The following is a 19,812-nucleotide window of genomic DNA, read 5'->3' as shown; positions in this document are numbered from 1 at the left end:
TACAAGTAATTAGTAGATGAAAAATTATTCAGATCCTTCACTCCAGTAAAAGTACTAATACCATACTGATGAAACAATCCACGACGAGTAAAAGTCCTGCATTCAAAACCTTAGTCAAGTATGTTATAATCAGCAAGGTGTACTTAAAGTACCAAAAGTAGAAGTACCCGTGCAGTAAATAACCCCACGCCCCTAGGGTTCATTCTGTACACATGACATCATTGCACTTCTGTCCATCCTGGGAGAGGGATCCCGCCTCCTGCTTTCCCACAGGTTTCTTCCTCTTTTCTCCCCGTTAAAGGGGTTTTTGGGAGAGTTTATCCTGTTTCGATGCAAGGGTTCTGGGACAGAGGATGTCGTATGTGTACAGATTGTAAAACCCTCTGTGGCAAATAAAAAAAATAAAAAAATAGAAAAATAAATAAATATATCTCCTCCGCGAATCTCCACCTTAACGTGGTGGAGGAGTTTGAGTGGCTCAGTGATCCTGGGAGCTATGTTGTCCAAACAGGTCTCAGGGGAGAGCCCAGACTAAGAGCGGTTCAAAACGACCCGAATGAAAAGCAGCCCACGGACTTCAGCCACCTCACCCGGACCAGGGAAACCGGGGCACCCTCCCGGAGCTAGACCCAGGAGGGGAGCTCGTCGGCGAGCGTCTGGTGGCCGGGCCTTCGCCCATGGGGCCCGGCCCGAATAAACAGCATGGAGCCGCCACCCTGTAGACCCACCGCAGGGACAAGCATCGGGGTCGGGTGCAATGCAGACCGGGCGGCAGGTCAGGCGGGAGGCCTGGGCGAGCCGATCGCCGGCAGCATAGACTAGCTCTCGGGACGTGGAACGTCACCTCGCTAGCGGGGAAAGAGCCAGAGCTGGTGCAGGAGGTGGAGCGATACCAGCTAGATATACGGTAGTTGGACTCACCTCCACACGCAGCGCTGGCTCTGGAACCAAGCTCCTGGAGAGGGGTTGGACTTTGTCCTTTTCCGGAGTTGCCCAGGGTGAGAGGCGCCGGGCGGGAGTGGGGATACTCACGAGCCCCCGGCTGAGCGCCGCTGTGTTGGAGTTCTCCCTGGAGAACGAGAGGGTCGCCTCCATGCGCCTACGGGTTGCGGGGAGCAAGGCTCTGACTGTGGTTTGTGCTTATGCACCAAACAGCAGTTCAGAGTATCCGGCCTTCTTGGAGTTGGTGGGAGGGGTCCTGGAAAGGGCGTCGCCTACCGACTCCATAGTTCTCCTGGGGGACTTCAACGCTCACGTGGGCAATGATGGAGAAACCTGGCGGGGGGGTGATTGGGAGGAACGGCTTGCCCGATCTGAACCCGAATGGTGTTTCGTTATTGGACTTCTGTGCTTGCCACGGTTTGGCCATAACGAACACCATGTTCGAACATAAGGTGGCTCATAAGTGTACCTGGTACCAGAACACCGTAGGCCGGAGATCAATGATCGACTTTGTAATCGTATCATTTGATTTGCGGCCGTATCTCTTGGACACTCGGGTGAAGAGAGGAGCAGAGCTGTCAACTGATCACCACCTGGTGGTGAGTTGGATCAGATGGCGGGGGAACCGGTTGAAGAGACCCGGCAAGCCCAAACGTGTAGTGACGGTGAACTGGGAACGTCTGGCGGAGGACCCTGTCCGGGAGGTCTTTAAGCAGAATACTGATTCTCAAATCTTTTCAAGGTGAACAAAGAGAAGCAGTGTTCTCACATTTCCTTGCAAACCCACACAAGTGCTTTCACTTGTGGTTGATTAGACCTCTGCTGACGTTGAAGCTGGATAGAGTTGAGCAACATGATGCTACCAAGCTTGATAAAGGTGAACCACACTGCATACTAATTCGATACAGTGTGTACTACTCATCATAGTATAATGTTAGTGTGCAACATTATCAACATACTTTTATACCAACAGGAAATGATGCAATATGTGTGGTGTTGACAATTTAACTTCACCATTAACAGCAAATGTTCTTCCTATAATTAAGACTTTTGTTTGTTTACCAACTGTTATTAGCACACTGAAGAATGAGTGGCATTTAGTATGCACACTGTGGCTTGAGTTTTGATTCATTTTGTGACCTTTCAGATCTGAAACACTGAACACTCGAAAGCTGCTTCGAGTCAGTATGTCGTAAAGAGTTCTGATACAGCAAGTGACCATTTGCCTATCCTGCTTGTTTGACCGATGTCTGTAATGTAGCTGCATCTTAACAGTTGCAATAAACTAACAGGAGACCTCAGTCAGACACAATCTAACCGGTCTAATCAGGCCAAAAGGTGAAAACAGCTTTGTGTGGACAGGCTATAAAACAGGCTCTCGAATGTGTTTAAAATGTTTGGGGCAAAAAAAGGAACCCACTGGTTGTCTATCAGTCGAAAAATAAACGGTATTGGCACCGTGTCTAAACATTGGCAGGGTACATTTTTGGATGCATGTCATTCTCTCACTGGAACTTTGGGCTTTCTGTTCCTTCTCTTTCAACAAGTTATCATCTGATGCTCCTTGATATTTGCAGTTGGCATCAAGTCGGCGTCCAGAAAATGCTTCAGCTCTGTTCTTGGCCCTTGTTTGGTTTTGAATCGAATTGGTCATTCGTCTAAACTTCAGCTTTTTCCCATATTATTTCTACTTTTAATGATTTCATGTTCTTTCAAATAAAAGCTTCACAATCACTGTGAATGACAAAGGATGTGACTGGTGAAGCTCTAATAGTGCAAATACGGCTTTTGGGATATTTTGGTGTTTGTAATGAAAACCATATTGTGACATTGCATGCTTTCCAGTGGTGGAAGAAAAATGTACATTACATTTACTCAAATACAGTTTTGAGGTATTTTCTGCATTTTGTGCTACTTGTCCTCCACTAGGCTACATGCTTGATGAAATATTGCACTTTTCTTTTTATTATCTGATTGCTTGAGTTAATTTGTAGATTAACATTTTGCATAGTGCAACATTTAGTCTATTGAGTCCTAAAAGTATTATAAAAACAAGTACAAAAACTGTCATTGCATTGAAATAATTTCAACCTGGTCAATCTATTTTCATGAATTTTCTAGACTGTCAACATTGTTCTTAATTTTAAAGCAGCTATCCCTTGTGTCTTGTTTCAAGATCCTCACACTAATTCTCAATTTCTTTTTATACTATTCTAGGAAAGAAATGCAGTATGATCATCATGTGAAATGGTTAAAATCAGCTCCACCATGATCAGCTAAAGGTAAAGTGCTGATTACTGTACATGCTAATGCATACTGTAGGTGATAAAAAAATGAACGGATCATTCTGCACAAAAGGTTACTCATGTCTTTGATACTTCAATTACATTTTGCAGAACACTTGAGTATTTTTTACTTACAAATATAGGACTTTTACTTGTAATCGAGTTTAATATAAATAAAGGATCTGAATACTTCTTCCACCACTAAGGATTTCATGCGCTAACTAGACTAAATTTGAGTTAACTTTCAAATGCTGTAATTGTAAACTGATGAATGGAGGACTGGGTCTGTTCTAACACCATCTGTCACCTTGGCACAGGATTATGGCTTTGGAGCCTTTTCTTTTATTTCCATGTGCGCTTGCTGTCTGCCTTGCTCTCCTAGATCTACAGGGTGATGGTATGGAAACAGCTCTTGCCTGTGGTAATACTTTCCTGGAAAATATTCAGGAGGACAGAAGTGGATGAAGAGGAAATATCTGACGGCTACCAGTAGTGTGTTTAATATTTTGAATGAATTAAGGAGACACAACTGGTCTTCTTAGATGACGATAGAACTTTTATTTTGTTAAAATCAATTTTAATTTAGCATTTCCTTTATTTTTTAATGAACATAACATTACGTACAGAAGGCACTTACAAAAACAAGTTAAATTACAGATGCTGTTATTATAAACATTAAATTAATGATTAAAAAAAAATGTGATGACAGAATAAAGACAAGAAATAACAGCACCATTGGCAACCTTTGAACAGTACATCTCAAATAAAAATGTTGCATGATTTGAATCTACAGTACAATAGAAACAATACTCATTAATGAAATAATGCCCGAGCTATGTTTTTAAGTATAACTTAATCATCAAGATAAGATGCGTAAAACTCAACAGTAATGTTTTTCACTAGTCAGAGGTTTGTTTTATTTTACATATTAGGCTTTGTGGTTTCAACTCTGTGCAAGTCCTGGTGCATCTCTATTAGACGAGTGGCCTCCCTCTGTCCTGACAGCAAAGCACCATGGGTAGTGGAATAGTATTTTCTGTGGGTTGCCTCTCCAGCGAACAGGACCTGTAGAGGCTGAGGTAAAGATAAAAGATTTGAGGGAAGAAAACCAGATTCAAAACAAGAGCCGTTAATGTCATCTTGACATTTCTTTTGGCCTCCTGCGCTGCACTATTTTTTATTTTCATCACTTGTTAGCGCTCTGCATGTAGGAGGCCGCAGTAACTTTCCTCAAGGCCTTCATGTTTCAGTTTGACAGGGTTGAAGGACTTCAGCGGAGGGGGTCATACCATTCCTTCAACAGTGTCAAGTGAGCACACAAATCCTCCCCCCTAGCGCCTTTTCCCCTTCACCCACAACACCTCAGGTTTCATGGTCTAGACTGCTGGCCAGGAAGCAGCCTTCCTAACCCTCCCTGACACCAGTTGTATTTTCTGCATGTGCAGCGATGTGACATGGTATGACACCATCACATTAGCCATATGCTCTCAGAGGGCATGAGAGTGTAAACAGTGAAACTACTGTTGTAAGGGTAGTTACAGTTACAGTGCATTTTTTCGACAACATTCATAGTGCAATGACGATATCATTAAGTCATAATCTTATACAATATGTACAGTCTTTTATTTGACATGTCCCTTAGTTTCATACAATTCCCAACAAAGACACTGATGTGTAACTTTCAATTCATAAGAATTTTGTTTTCAGAATTTCTATCTATTTATTGCCAGTTAACTGGTATCATAACCTAGAGACTATATTTGTCAGTACACAGCAAGTCAGCTGAACATGCAACCAGCATACAATTTAACATATATGAAGTATAAAGCTTCCAGGAATGTACAAATAATTAATCAATATTTCGTCGGGTTTAAATAGAGCACTTCCTCAACGGGAACATCATCAACCAGTTATAAATGTACCACGACTAGCTGAAATGTCACAGAACTTTGCCTTAATTTTCTCTAATTAGTAACAAATTGCATAATTATTTCGAGACAACCATATCAAATCATTAGGAAATGTATTATTAGAAAATAGTCAAAACAAACACAGGACTTTCACCCAGGAGGCTGTTCGTGTCCTGTGTGAAACCAAAAGTCAACATTGACTTATTTTTCTATAGTTTTGTTACATGTCTCACATACTTTAGTAACGCCAGTTACATAACAAACGGACATATTTGAACCCAAACCATGATCTTTTCCTAAACCTAACCAAGTACTTTTGTTGCCTGAACCTAACCAACTTTAGCTTTGTTGTTTGTAAGTAAGTAAACCTACTTTATAAGTGTATTTTGAAAAGAGACTACATGCATATGACGAGCAGAAACTGTTTGTTTCCCGTGAACACGGAAGTCTATTTTGAAAAGACTGCATGTAACAAGTGGAAAGTGACAACCTGTCCCTGAGTCCACAACTGACACTAGAGGGGCACCTAGAGCACCATAGCTCTAAGCATAAGGCTTCAAGTGTCAGTATTTCTCAAGTTGGGAGTGAGAATGTGTTGCCAAAACAAGTGAAAACTTTGTCCTTTTCAGCTTAATTGGAAATATTATCTCCGGCACTTGATACCACACAGTGTGGTAGACACAATTACAGAAGCATGCAACAAATGAATGCAATACCAACAATACTAAGTTTGTCTTAACAATAACTATAAAGGGCTACTGAATTGCTTTAAATGGCCGAGGTGTTTTTATTACTCTGTCCACCCACTCTGTTGTCTTGAGGGTATCTTACCGGAGCCTTGGTGCTGTTGGCATAAGGCAGCGGCATGGCCAGCCTTTCACAGTCCCCACCGCTGGATCCCACCCTGGTGAAGGAGTAGGAGCCTCGAATGAAGGGGTTACTGCCCCACGAGGAGCGCAGGACACGCCAGGGCTTAGGAATGTCGGGGTTCCCTGTGGACAGACGGACAGAGACACTTTATGACAATCATGGACAGTCTGGTGTCTACAAAATCCAGTGCAACACAGAACCAAACCAGTTCAAATTAAGAACGTTACAGCTGTGAGTTGAGGCCTTTTATTGGGACGTCTAATCTGCCAACTCTTATCGAGTCGTGACCCTCGTTGAGGAGAAAGGCACCAGCGAGTCCATATGTAATTAAGCAACAGCTGAGGGGATTAAACCACGTTGACCTAAATAAGGAATGTGTGTGTGTGTGTCTGTGTGTAGCTTCTCTGTGTGATTTACCATCTGCAATCTATTGGAAGTCCACTGACCTCATCATGAAGTGACAGTCACTGCTCCTGCACTCGCACTGTGACCTGTTTCTGAGGCAATCCCTTATTCGAGAAATACTCTGACTCATTCTTACAGTATCGACACATCACTAATCTGTTCCCAAACAATGAGTCGACCTATAGCCATGGGATGAAACCTTTTACATTCCATGTTGCAATCTGTTCCACAAGAAGTGCTGTGTTTTTAGGTAACCAGTAGCAGCAACAGTGGTTCAGAGAAAATGAAACATCCATGACATTTGTGTCACAAGAAAAAGGATGTAGTGATCAAATGTAAGTTAAAGTAAAGCCTTGTTCCCCTTATCCAGCCTCATGATCAACCCTTCAGCTCAGTGTTGCTCATGTGGTGGTAACACTGGACGCAACATCAACAGATACCTGAGTCATCCAGCTGTATTATCCGACAACCTTTTGTCATGGAAAAATGCTACTTACATCACAGCCAAAGCCTATGCAATTTCCTTTGTATGAAACGCAACGACCAAACCCAACTGTTTGTTTGAGTCACTGAGTTAAGTCTCAGCCTCCCCAGGCTGTTATTTTTACAGTGTTGAAGATCAACTTAGAGGAGGGTTGGAAGATGGATGTTGATCTTGTCTGTTTTCTGTCATAAAAATCTACAGAAGTCAGAATTATAAAGAATGTGAATATTTTGATCATTTCTGTGGTTGGATAAGGATTACATAAAGGAGGAGTAACATATCTAAAAGTGGGAATAAAATAGACGCAAATAAAGTATTCTTGTGTAGACATCAACCTAGGAGGCCCACAGAAGCTTCTATGGTGTAACATTGGCCCACAATACACAGCTCTGTTTCCTTGTGTGTACCTGTAAAGCGCCTCAGGAGCTCAGTGCAAGTCTCGGCCACTGTTTCGTCATCGCAGCGCTCCATGTACAGCGCCTCCTGCCCGCAGATCCAGCCGCTCAGCATGTAGCCATAGCGCTCGGGCGGGTAGAGGACGTCAAAGCTGCAGATCTTCTTGTACCACAGCTCCTCGGGGTAGGCCAGCTGTTCGAGCTGAGCCTCATCCTCCCACACAAACTGGATGCTGTTGCACTCGGGGCTCCAGAAGGGCTCTTCAAACTCCAAGAATATCTTATCGGTGGTGCTGATGCCCAGCTTCTCGATGGCGAGCACTTTGTCCTCCGGCAGAGAGGGGGAGAACATGGCCTCGTGGTTCTGCTTCAGGACGCCCAGAGAGGCTGTGACGATCACATGGTCAGCTGCGATCCACTCCTCGTCCTCACACTCCACGTAAATGGGATGACCCAGGATCAGAGGGTCCTCGCGGGGTTGGCAGCCGTGGTTGTTGTCATTGTGGTTGTTGTCCTGGTGGGTGTCGCTGCTCTTGGCGATCACCTCCTGATGCTGGGCTGAGTAGTTCCAGTGGATGCTGCGGACCGGTTTGCTAAGGCAGACGGTGCGAGAGGGGATGTCTTGGGCCAGGAGCTCCACAACCTTCATGAAACCTTCAGGAATGACATAATGTGCACCAGGGATCTCTGTCCACTCGCCAAACTCACTCAGAGACACCTCATCCATACTGGGAGAGCTGCTTTCACAACTCTCCACCTGAAACAAGAGAAATATCAACACAGAGAATGTATGGAGTGAGCAGTCAGATCACACTGATGTTCTTCCGGGCGATCCTAGAGAGCATCATTAGATACAGAATCACAGCATGATTTGGCAACCTGACAGTGCAACTTGCAAGCCTGCACAAAACGGCAATGAAGGTATTTGTGAAGAAAAACTACAGAGCGTGTACGAGCAGGCAGTCATGAAACAAAAATCTCTTACAACATCCCCTCTTCTGAATATGAACCTCTGCCATCAGGGAGAAGAATCCGTGTGCCAAAGTGCAACTCAAACCGCTTGAAACTATTGTTCGTTCCAGCCTCCATCAAGCTGCTGAACTCTAATGCTAAATCTTCGTGTGATGGAGCAGTGTGCAATAAATACACAAGCACTTTAGCGCTTATGCACCTTCATTCTTACAGGTTCTTTTTTTGAAGCTGCTGTGTTGTCATTGTCAAATGTCTCTTCTGTCTAAAGATGGTTTCATGTTGTCTTTGGGATAACATTCCATTTCTAGCGAATTAGGCAACATTCTGATCACTTTAGTAAACACGCTCATTTAATAGTGAGCTAGCATAGTAGCGGTTAGCTGGTGGCCAATGGTCTCTTCTCTGCTGCTGTTCACAGCATGCTCTGGTTCCTGTGTCTTTGTGTGTGGGCGGTAGTGTATAGAGGAGCACTCAAAGGAATGTAGCACTGATGTAGCACCCACATGAAAATATGAAATGGCTGTTTATATCAAACACCAGAGAGGCAACATTTCATTTAAGGTGTTTTCATGCAGACAATAACCTCAGGGAGCTGCAGTTTTAGTTCTCTGATGTTTTTTATGACATCTGGCCGACAAAAAAACAAAACATAACCTCCAATGTGAAAGCAAAAATTGTGCTTGGCTCCCTCACACAATTACTTGATTTTCCGTATGCATGGGGTGAGTGCTATCATTTAGTGCCGAATGATGAATGATTAGTTAATTTGCAAATCAAGAGAAAATGTATACATTTTCATCGTATGCCTCTTTTCCACTGCATGTTTATGGCTCTACTCGACCTAATTCTACTTGCTCTTTTATGGTTTTCTGTTGAAAAAGGTTGTGGTTAGTACCTGATACCTGGTACTTATTTAGTTATGGCCTCTGTCGAGGTTCCGATCGAGCTGAGCCGATACTAAAAAGTTGAGTTAGAGAGAGAGAGGCCGAGAAACAAACATTAGCTTCCTGCATCTTCTCAAATGAGACAATGTACTGCTTTTCTCTTTTTAACATAATTGAAAATGTATGTTTGTATACCAACTATCATTTTCCACATTTCTTGATGATTCATACTTGCAAGGCTCTCTCTCTCTCACACACACACACACACACACACACCTTGAGGTACTGCTGAAGCATGGACAGTTTGAGCTTCTTGGTGCTCTCAGAATCATCAGGATCCAACATGATCTTCTTGCGCACCACGTCCCGCGTAAAGATGCCAACGCTGTTCTGGCTCTCAGCGCAGACAGGCTTCCCATTCTGGAAGAACTCCTGAGTCAGCTCATACACCTAGATAGGAGTGAGTCGGAGAGTAATCGGGAGGAAGACAATAAGAAAGTATGTCAAGGAAGCAGACAGAAGAAAAATAAAGCAGCTTAGTTTCGCTCAGAATAGATCAGTTCAGTGTTTGATTGTTTCATGTGGTGAAGTGCAGCATTATGGAGAAACCCCACAGGTAGCACGAATCAAATCACAGCACATTAATAAGAAATACTGCCAGAAGCTACAAGAGCAGCCCATTGTTAAGGAAGAAGAAAACAGAAAGAAGAGACTTGTTGACACGCTGACAGGGTGCTACACAGAGGTGATAATTCACCATGTCCTGAAACTAAAACAACACCAGTGAAATTCAAACATCTACAGTATGAACTACTTTAAGTTAATGAAGTTAAAACTTAAAGACTTTAACTAAAACCTGCAGAACAAGTACTGTACGTGGGTCATTTATTGTTTGGTATTTTATAGATGTCACGGTGCCCTTGCTCCGACCACACCTAACTGGCAACAAGCTTTACTTTGTGTGTCCTATAGCTTGTGAATACAGCGCTTGCGTTTGTCTGAAGATAGATGATACTTCCAGTGCGCAAGAGGCAGTGGCAGACAAGTGTTGTGGCGAGGGAGGTGATCGTCAGGTGATCTGCGGTGAACCTGAAGCATGGTCTTGTTTTTTCTCTCTTTTCATTACACCAGCTATTGAAAATACATCCTGGAGGCTTTAGAAGCCTTGTCAAGTCAACTTTATTCATATACCCCAAAATAGCATGTTTGTTTCTAACAGCTTTACAATATGGACAACAGACACAGAAAGCATGATGAGATGATTATGCAGGGCTGAAATTAGGATGCTGAAGCCACTGTGTCTGTAAAGGTGTGAACTACCATAAATAAGATTTAGCACAAGGAGTGTTAAAGAGTGGGTGGGTCATTTTGGACCTGCGATCACACAGAAAACAAGACATGTACCAACGGTTCATGAAGATGAAATCCCCTCTGTGTGTTGTCTACCTTCTCCCTGTAACTGCTCCTCTAGAGGTGACCTTTAAACTACAATACTCGTTCTCTAACAGGAGCTGCTACAGAGCTCAGAGCAGAGACCTGGACCAACGACAATTGCCACTCCTTAGTTAAGTTCAGCACGCTTTGGTGGATATTTTACTGCTTCACCTTAAAGATGGCTGAGGGATATTTTTAGTAATGATGATGGATGTTAACAGTGGCTTTTATTTCACCTTAAGTAGCTTTAAGGTTGTTAAAAACAGCATAATAATGATGGGGAGAATAAGTGTTTCTCTGCAAAAACTTCAATGAGAATTTCTGTTAATTTACTGTTTATAGATATTTTACTTGAATTTCACAGTCTTTGTAGCTGCTGCTGCCAGTCATTTGACCGTTTTTTATGATTTTTCTTTTTTTAACAGTGAAATCTTTACTATTTTGTCACATATTCTCTATTCAATCTCATGTGTATGTGTTTTTATGGCTGCACCTTTCTATAAAGAGGAAATATTCTAGATGTCTGTCATATTTCATCACACGTTTCCCCAAATTCAGCGTATTCATCCTATTTTCTATCCGTGGAAACTTTCGGATCTCCATTCATTTAAAATACAATTTTGCAGGTTTGAACAATATTTGTCCACAGAGCATTTGTTTTTAAGGGGCTTGCCACTAGTTACTATGGCTATGCTCCATAACTTAACTTACATAAACATATGTTGATGTAAGGCAGGCTGAACAGCGAGGTTCTCTGTGCTCTTGCCCATGCATGCATTCATTTGTGCATATATAAGTGAATTACCTGTGTGCACATGCGTCCTCTTACCTCGTTGTACAGGTCACTGAACTCCTCCACCAGGTCTTTGGGGATCCTCTTCCCGACGTTGGTCTGGTAGTGAGCAACGCCATTCTTAGTGTACAGGCTGATGCGTCCCACGCTCCTCTCCCCGTCTGTGGTGTGCTCCAGCAGCCCGTTGTCCTCTGCCAGGTGGTACACTGGGTTCCCATTGGCACCATGGATCCAGGTGGCTCCAAGCTCCAAAGTTGCTTTTCCTACAAAAACAAAGAGAGGAAAGACACACAGATGAGTTTGAGTTTGAAAAAAAAAAAAAAGGATCTCTTTGAACTCTGCTTTGTTGCGGCACAACCACACCTGAGTTTTACATAAGTGGACAGTTCAAGAAGGAGGTCAACTCAATTAACATACTGCAGTTGCTTTAGCCCCATTGGAATACCATTCATTTGATATTTTACCTGAGGATGATGGCGTCACACACTTCATATGTTTTTGATTCGTATTAAAAATAGGCCAATGCAGTTACAGTTATGCTTCTATAATTACATGACAGGCATTTACATAACAGACGCAATTATCCGTGTCCCTCACATCCAAGTTTACGTTTAACAGTGCAGAATGTGTCATTTTACATTTGACCTCTTTGATACATGTATCTGTGCCGTGAGCAGATGTAGTTGCCTACTTGTTTGTTTTTGCCAGTTGAAAGACTTCGCCATGAAACTTTCTCTGGCATAAGAATGGCAGTTCTGTTGACTTTCTTTTGGAACTAGACATGCATCCGTTAAGTGCATTCATTCAGGTTATTTAAGGAAACAAAGAGTCAATGTATGGCTGGTTGACTGGACTGGTATTCTAAATAAATATCAGTGGTAATCTAATTGAATTTGACCTGTGATAAAAAAAAAACTAAATAAAAGAATAACGATGCAGAGTACATTAATATGAAATAAGCGTATCATATAATAGTGTTTCTGTATCAGAAGATTCTTTGTAGTTTTATCAACAGTAAATGAGTGTTTTGTGTTGCTCAAGCAGAGAAAAATGTGAAATTGTTCCTTTGAAGAGATACTTGTTCTCTAAGAGAACAAGCTATTGAACAGTTCACTTGTTGCAGTGACATGTAACAACATTCCTACTATAAACTTGATGAACTTAAAAAAAATAGTGTGTGCGCTAAATATGCAGCTACAACCAGGAGAGAGTAAGCAACTTAGCATGAAGACTGGAAACAGCTAGCCTGGCTCTGTCCAAAGATAACTAAATATGTCGACTGGCACTTTCTAAAACCCACTAATCAACACATTATATCCTGTTTATGTAATCTGTGTAAAAACCAAAGTGTTGATGACATGGGAGTTATCAGATAGTAGTCACCTCCTGGAGGCTAGCTGTTCCATCATGCTTCCAGTCTTATAGCCAAGCTAGGCTAGCCACCTTTGGCACTATTTGGTCATATTTAGCTTCTCATCTAACCCTCTGCAAGAGAACAAATGAGCATCATTTACAACATGTCCAGCTATTAATTTAAGTTTCACTGATGGATTGTTACCACTTTGTAGTTGCTTTCTCATCAGGATTTGCTTGATGAATTGTAGGACATCTGAACTTCAATAATACTTTTCGTTAAAGAAGGAAAATCTATAATAACCAATTAAATTGCTGCTTGTTTAGAAAGATGAAAAAGGCAGAGGCATTGCACCAAATAAATGTGTTGCACAGGGCACGCTTTCAGTGTTTAGGTGTTATTCATAGATTAGTTACAAAGATAAGATACAAAATGTGAGGTAACAACGGGTAAACGGAGACTCTCACCGAGCTGAACACTTTGAACTCTCCCGCCGACGTGGTCTGACGCCTCTAGGACAGTGACATCCGTGAAGCCGTTTTTCAGTAGGATCTTAGTTGCAGCAAGGCCGGCCAAGCCAGCACCAATCACTACTATCCGAGGCTGCCGATGAGTGCGTAGGCCGCTACTAAGAGGATCATCAGTGCTGTCTGACGAAATTTCACAACTTTGCATGCCGTCCAAGATCCTCTTCGATGGAGTCTGTGGGCAAATTAAAAGAAACTCAAGTTGAAAAATGGCAACATTATATCATCGAGTCATAGAGCAGATTAATATTGTGTGAAAGAAAGAAAAGTCAACATATTTTTGAGTTTACGTGTAAAAAAATAAATAAATGACATATTAAGTTCCTTGAGAAAAAGAAAACATTTTGAAGTAACTAGCTCACGAATGCAGACACTGGTGGTTGGGTGCGGCATGCTGGGTGGCAGAATGTTTCCTCCTACACACTTATCATACCAGCTACTGATCACTGCGTCTCTCGGTTGATGCAGTTTGTCTATGTTTAGCATATGTTGTCAATATTTGACAGATTATTCATCTCAATATAACAGAGTTTTAACAGCACTGAAAAAAAAATCACATCAAAAAAAATCAACAATATTGTTTTCAGAAACGATGGATCCCTGAAAGTCCCCAAATATTTAACCGTTTTATCTTGTGAGGATAACGTCCTATCTTGTGTGCATGGGATTATCATTTGTGTGAACTAGATATCCACCTTGTACACGACATGAATTATCTCGTACAAACAAGATTTATATCTTGTTATGCAAACAAATGAATACTGGCCACAAGATAAGAATATATATTCCACGAGTCCTTAAGAAAAGAAACAGTGTCCATGTTGCTTTGGATAATCCACAGAATATACACTCAGCAGTTTCTCGCCCGAAACTGTTGTTGAAGTGAGTTCTGTGGATTATAACATCGAAGGAAAAAACTGTCCAATATTTAAGTGCGGTGAGCCCCACAAACTAAATTCCCCTCATCTCCATTATAGTGGAGTGGCGGCAGAGATCTCAGAGACAGAAATCTGAACACGTTGCATTACTGATACCACAAGTGACATCATCCAGCTGAACTGGTCCTTTAAAGAATGACCAATGCACCTACACGCTTGGCACAACTCATTTAGCCTCTTGAAAGCCCTGTTGTCTTTTGGTCCTAATTAAACACTGACTACACAGATATATGTTACAGCTGATAAGTGTTGCTTATCAGCATTCGCCTTCATATGACCCAGATTTACAGCTGCATATATATATATATATAACTGTGATTCATTTAATTTAGTCTTTTCCATGACGTGTTTACATTATTCTGACTGCCTGCTGTGTATCCTGCTGTTCGACATTGTTTATCGCGCATAAGGCCAAATATAAGTCCCTGTCACGTGGAGACACAACTCTATCATTTCGGTCAGAGAATAAACTACAAACAACTAAAAAAAAGTTTATTATAGCACAACGGAAATTATACTGAAATTGCTCAGGGACACTAACATTCAGAGTGAAGAATAAACAAGCAACCTTCTTATTCCAGCACGCAAGGCTGCTTGCTGTAAATGTATGGACAGCTGTGTGTAAGAGTAACACAGAGTCCAAATTAATCGTGTTACAGCAACATTATAAAGTGGTGTTTTTGCCATGTTAGATATACGCTGTTGTAACTGTAGAGCTTTTAACGTGAAACTGGTCTGACATGCATTAGAAGAATATCAAGTCCTCTAAGGTAAGGGGTGTAACGTATGTTGTAAGAACCAGAATGCGATGTCAAACTGAAGAGGACGTATACAGGGATGTCTGTAAATCTCTATAACTTCCTGTTTCATAGTCTACCAGAGTCTCTTGGTTGACCGCTGCCCTCCAACACGCTGATCTGGACGGGTCAACACACAGGTCATCTGACCTCATGACCCTCGGGCGGAAAGTGGGTCAGACATGGCACAGATTTACTGATCAGGCGTTTCCATTTGAAGTAACGATATGACAATTTATATTGAGAAACTATATAAATCGTCCGCCGTAGCAGGTCAATGAACTGGATTGCTTTGTGGCAGTATTGGATTTCCACGTGATTTGATGGAGTTTCTTGATTTGGCAGATATCTAATTCAAGGAATTTGAGTATTTGACAGAAACAGACATTTCTCTCTGGTTATTTTCACCTAATTATGTTATCCACAAACATTTTATGAATTGATTTTATGGAAAATGTACTATATCGGTGCATTGTGACATTATGTGTGACAATAGTCATTAATTAAAGTTACGTAATCCTTTGAGACTACGATCTGCGTAGTTGCCACACATTACTGTTAACCACAGAGTTATACTGAATTACGCTTTGTGTACCTGTGTGTAACACATAAAGCCATGTTTCAGTTCCAGTTCCGTCTCTTTCTCTGGACGTCACTCAGCCATGAATACTTTGCATGAACACCGAAAACACAGTTTAACTACACTGTTAATCATCAGTTGGATTCCCCGAATTTGCAGATGAAACATTGATGCAACTTCAACATGAATGGACTCATTTTTGGGCTTCAAAGAAAAATATAGGAAAAAGTAAAAGTTGGTTAATTTCTTTTTTTGCGCCTATCAAATGTTAATAGCAGAATCACCTAAAATGATAGAGATGCTAAAATTAGTTTTATTCACAATGTTACACAAACACACCAATAGAAGGCCTTTCTGTGATTGTTCAGTGACACTTGTTTATTGAATCTTGAATTGAGGCTGACATGTTTGTTTCCTGAGCTATTACAGCTTGTTAGAGAATACACGGTATAGGAGTTTCTTTTCAATGAATATCATACATTTAAGATTCATATATTTAGATTGGCAGCAGGTTGTAAGTCGATTATGATGTGAAAAATAATGGTTTATAACTTGCAGCCAGTCAAATCCCTTCTGATGAACTGTAATTTATGTAAAGTACCAACAAGAAAATGTCCAGAGAAAACCATTCAATTATTATAATGAGGTACAAAGCACAATTCTATAGGGTGTGAATGTTTCCTGCCAAGAGATATCGGAGGGCAGCTGTTCGTTTTACACAGATGTTTCCATTTTTTGACACATTTTTCTTTTTAAAAGATTTTAGGTTTAGGCTTTCATTTTTTACTAAATCAGTCAAACAAGGTCAGAAGATTGTGTGACTTTGATATAATGCAGGAAAACAACATTTAAGCTGTAACATCTTTGCATCCAAAACTCCCTATTATAGCTTTCAAGATTCAGTGTTCACTCTTAATCTGTTAATGCTGGACTTGACCTATAAAATAAAGCCCATTTTAGTAAAGAAAAACTACCTGATTCTGTGAACACATAACAAACATAGATTCTACATGAATTACAGGTCTAATTCATTAACAGCCTTTGATGATCACATCACACATTGGCCCTGTAACAGATTGTGCATCCGTTCCTGGTTGCTTGTAATTAGTCCACGGCTGGGTAATACTCTCGCCACATGCCGTCTCATGCTTTACACCCCACTGCAGATTAATGTGTGGGCTGGCCTTGGCGGCTCAGGGTGGGGTGGAGTGAGGAGGGAGGGGGTTACCACTGACCTAGAAATGGCAATCTACCATACAGTGCATCTACTGGTGGCCTTTTCAAGAGCAGCAATATCTTGAATTAATGAGTCTGACTTCTACTGCTCTCCTCTCTCCTTATATTGTGGACATCGCTCTTCCAGCTGTTGGCCACACTCACATCTGCATTTTCTTTTTATCAGTCGCATTTTAGCATGCTAACAAACATTTCTACATCTCTACATAACCAAAATCTGTGTATTCTGATGGCTTCATACCAAAGGCCAAACATTCCACACTTCTCTCTCAGGTCTGGTTTTCCCAAACTGGGATGATGGAGTTGAGGCACCACGCACACGCACACGAGCTCCACCGCTGTGCTACTGTACATCACTCTGTATGTTCCCCTGGTGCAGAAAAAGAGTGCACTGAGACTATTGTAGTGTTCCCAAAGATACACACTCGCTCAATTTGATAGTAACATCATAACCACAGAGAGAGATGAGAGCTAAAATAAACAAACAATTAAAGTGTATACTTCTGTAATTTAACAAAAAACACAGGAAAGCCTTGGAAAAAAGTGGGTATCCCTTTGTAATAAGCACCCTGTTATAAAGAGTTTATGAATTGTAAATAATGGCAATATTAAAAGTTAATATAGCATTTACAACTAATATGTCCCGTATGAGCCAGTGATAAGAGGAACTTTTGGGTTGCCAGGTATTTACTTTTACCACTTCTGTAAAATCTATTTGTTATTATCAAGTGCATTCATACTCACATATTAACATTTCCAATTGCAGGCTTGTTAGAAAGTGAGAAATCAATGGAATGTTTCTTGACCTAACCTGAGATGTCTTGATCTTTTATTCGAAGATTAACACTGACCCATGAAGCATTAAGTACAATATGTACGTAATGTAATACAGCCATTAGTTCGAATTTAAAAAAAAAATGTATACAATTGCGCTGATTTGAAACTTGTACCAAAATACAGATAATGAAATGACAATGAAAAGTTGTAACTGATAAGACAAATCTAAGTGAGAAGACACAAAGTGTCTGATGTCATCCTATATGCTGCCTGCCTGGAAAACTCATCTGCATAGGAAAAAAAATCCGTTACTGCCACGTATAAGCTGTGACGCCAAAGTGGCAGCAGTTTGAAACAAAGCGAACAAGTTCAGAGAAAACTACTCCGATTAATTGTTTGTCAAAGACACCATGTGATATAGACCCAATAAAGCCTGAACACAGTTTAATGCGGACAAATAGAGCGAAACGCACAAATCCACTTTATTTATTCATGGGACTTGTAATCCCTGTGTTTACACAGGTGTTGTGTGGATGCGTGCAGCGTGTTCCCGTTTTATCAACACAAACAGCCCGGTGACATTTAGTATAATGTATGCACGGTCGCTCGCAGCACTGACAACTACAGTAAATAAGCTGTTCTCACTGTATTTCTAGCGATATGTAGCCCACGTACACGTACACACTGGTCTTTTTAAATCGCCACAGTGGCCATCACCCACCGTCCCGCTGTTAGATAATAATTCTGTGATCCGTGGGTTTTAGCAGAGCAGATGGTTACCTGACTCTCGTAGTCTTCAGCTTTAAAACCTCAGAGTGCTCCGCTTTCCTTTGTGCCCGTTTTGCCTCAGACCGGCTCCGCTTTGTATTTATGCCTGGAAACCAGAAGCAGCCAGTTTTTGTCGTGGCCGCTGCCTTCTCATTAATTAAATATGAGAAGCGGTGACGGCTATAAGACCAGCCCTCCACTCAAGCCTGCTGTCGCGCAACTGGCCTGCTGCTGCGCACACACACACGCACACACACTCACACACGTCCTGTGTGCCATACACACGAAAATAATTGAAATCAAAGGAAGCAAATAAGAAATGAATACATGGGCCTAAATAATAAAGAGCTGAATACTGTAACAACAACAACAATAATAATAATAGTTATATGATGCTGATCATCCTACTAAATATGGTAGCATCATTTATATTTACATTTCCATGTATCAGGCATGTGTGCAAAAAATGTAACATATGTGAAAATATCCTGCAATGTGAAACAATTTCCAAGATGGTCACATGATCTTTATCAAGTAAAATAGTAGTTCACATTAAAGGGGACATTTTATGCTCAGTTTCAAGTTCGTACTTGGATTTGGGTTTTTTACTATAAACATGTTTACATGTTTTAATGTTCTTAACAAAATATGATTTACTCATACTGTCTGTCTGAATATCCCTTTTTCTCAAACAGAGTATAACATGTGCATTTTTCTTCCACCACTGACTGTCAATGTGTGGCAGGGTGAGTGTCAATGTGTAAACCCATTATAAGTGGGATTAAACAGTCGACATTGAACCCGCCCCGGTACATTTTAGTGGCTGTCTCTTTAAGCCCCCCCTCCATAAAAAACCCAGTCTTCTCTGATTGTCTTGCAAGGAAAATATGATGCACCTTTGCTGAGGTTTTTTTAAACTGTGGGTGCAGATGCTCAGATGGGGGGGGGGGGGGGGGGGGGGCGGTAAAATATGCCAAATCTGCATTTTTAAAGGGTAATTTAACACCGTCTGGAAATCATTTTTTGACATTGTTTAACTTCTCACCTTGCTGCAGTGACGTGCAGGTGTGGTCTCCATGATACAGTGGCATCATTGTTGTGTGACAAAACCCACATCTGACGACAGCCGGGTTTCGGTTTTGGTTATGCCACATGTGTGATGACATGTGGTTTTGGGTTTGCAGGCGAAAACACAAACTGAACATTTTTAGGCATTGTCATCGTTGTCATTATCTCTGGTGAAAGAGGTATTGAGATACTTTACCTTTTGAGTAAAACTGGCAATAGTACAAGACAAAAGTCTTGTACCATGCCTTATACTTTATATGAATGAAAGTCCTGCATTCAAACGTGTACCTTAATTGAAGTACAGAAGATTTTGGAGCAATATGTTCTTAAAGCAACAACATGGCCCATTTCAGAGTATTGTAGTGCATGATTATTATTCCTGATGCTTTACTG

At 41.2% G+C, this 19,812-nt stretch overlaps 1 protein-coding gene across 1 annotated transcript; it reads right to left on the bottom strand.

The window, feature by feature from the left end:
- Positions 1 to 3,777: 3,777 nt before the first annotated feature.
- Positions 3,778 to 18,468, bottom strand: smox (spermine oxidase). The gene is made up of 7 exons (XM_079279252.1): positions 18,364 to 18,468; positions 13,196 to 13,430; positions 11,411 to 11,637; positions 9,424 to 9,597; positions 7,304 to 8,048; positions 5,969 to 6,129; positions 3,778 to 4,301 (listed from the first exon to the last, which is right to left on the bottom strand). Exons 2-7 carry the CDS (start codon positions 13,401 to 13,403, stop codon positions 4,149 to 4,151), a joined length of 1,668 nt encoding a protein of 555 aa, XP_079135378.1. The 5' UTR covers positions 13,404 to 13,430; positions 18,364 to 18,468; the 3' UTR covers positions 3,778 to 4,148.
- Positions 18,469 to 19,812: the final 1,344 nt, after the last annotated feature.

Source organism: Melanostigma gelatinosum, assembly GCF_949748355.1.
Source record: "Melanostigma gelatinosum genome assembly, chromosome: 11".
Taxonomy (NCBI): Eukaryota; Metazoa; Chordata; class Actinopteri; order Perciformes; family Zoarcidae; genus Melanostigma; species Melanostigma gelatinosum.
The sequence above is the reverse complement of the archived record's forward strand: the minus strand, read 5'-3'. Positions and strand labels throughout refer to the sequence as shown.

Excerpts from the sequence above, each read along its gene's own strand:
- smox (XM_079279252.1), bottom strand. The coding sequence starts at position 13,403 with ATGCAAAGTTGTGAAATTTCGTCAGACAGCACTGATGATCCTCTTAGT. Across the intron at positions 8,049-9,423 it reads TGCTTCAGCAGTACCTCAAG|GTGGAGAGTTGTGAAAGCAG; the intron begins GTGTGTGTGTGT and ends CTCTTGTTTCAG. Across the intron at positions 4,302-5,968 it reads CCAACAGCACCAAGGCTCCG|CCTCTACAGGTCCTGTTCGC; the intron begins GTAAGATACCCT and ends TCTTTACCTCAG.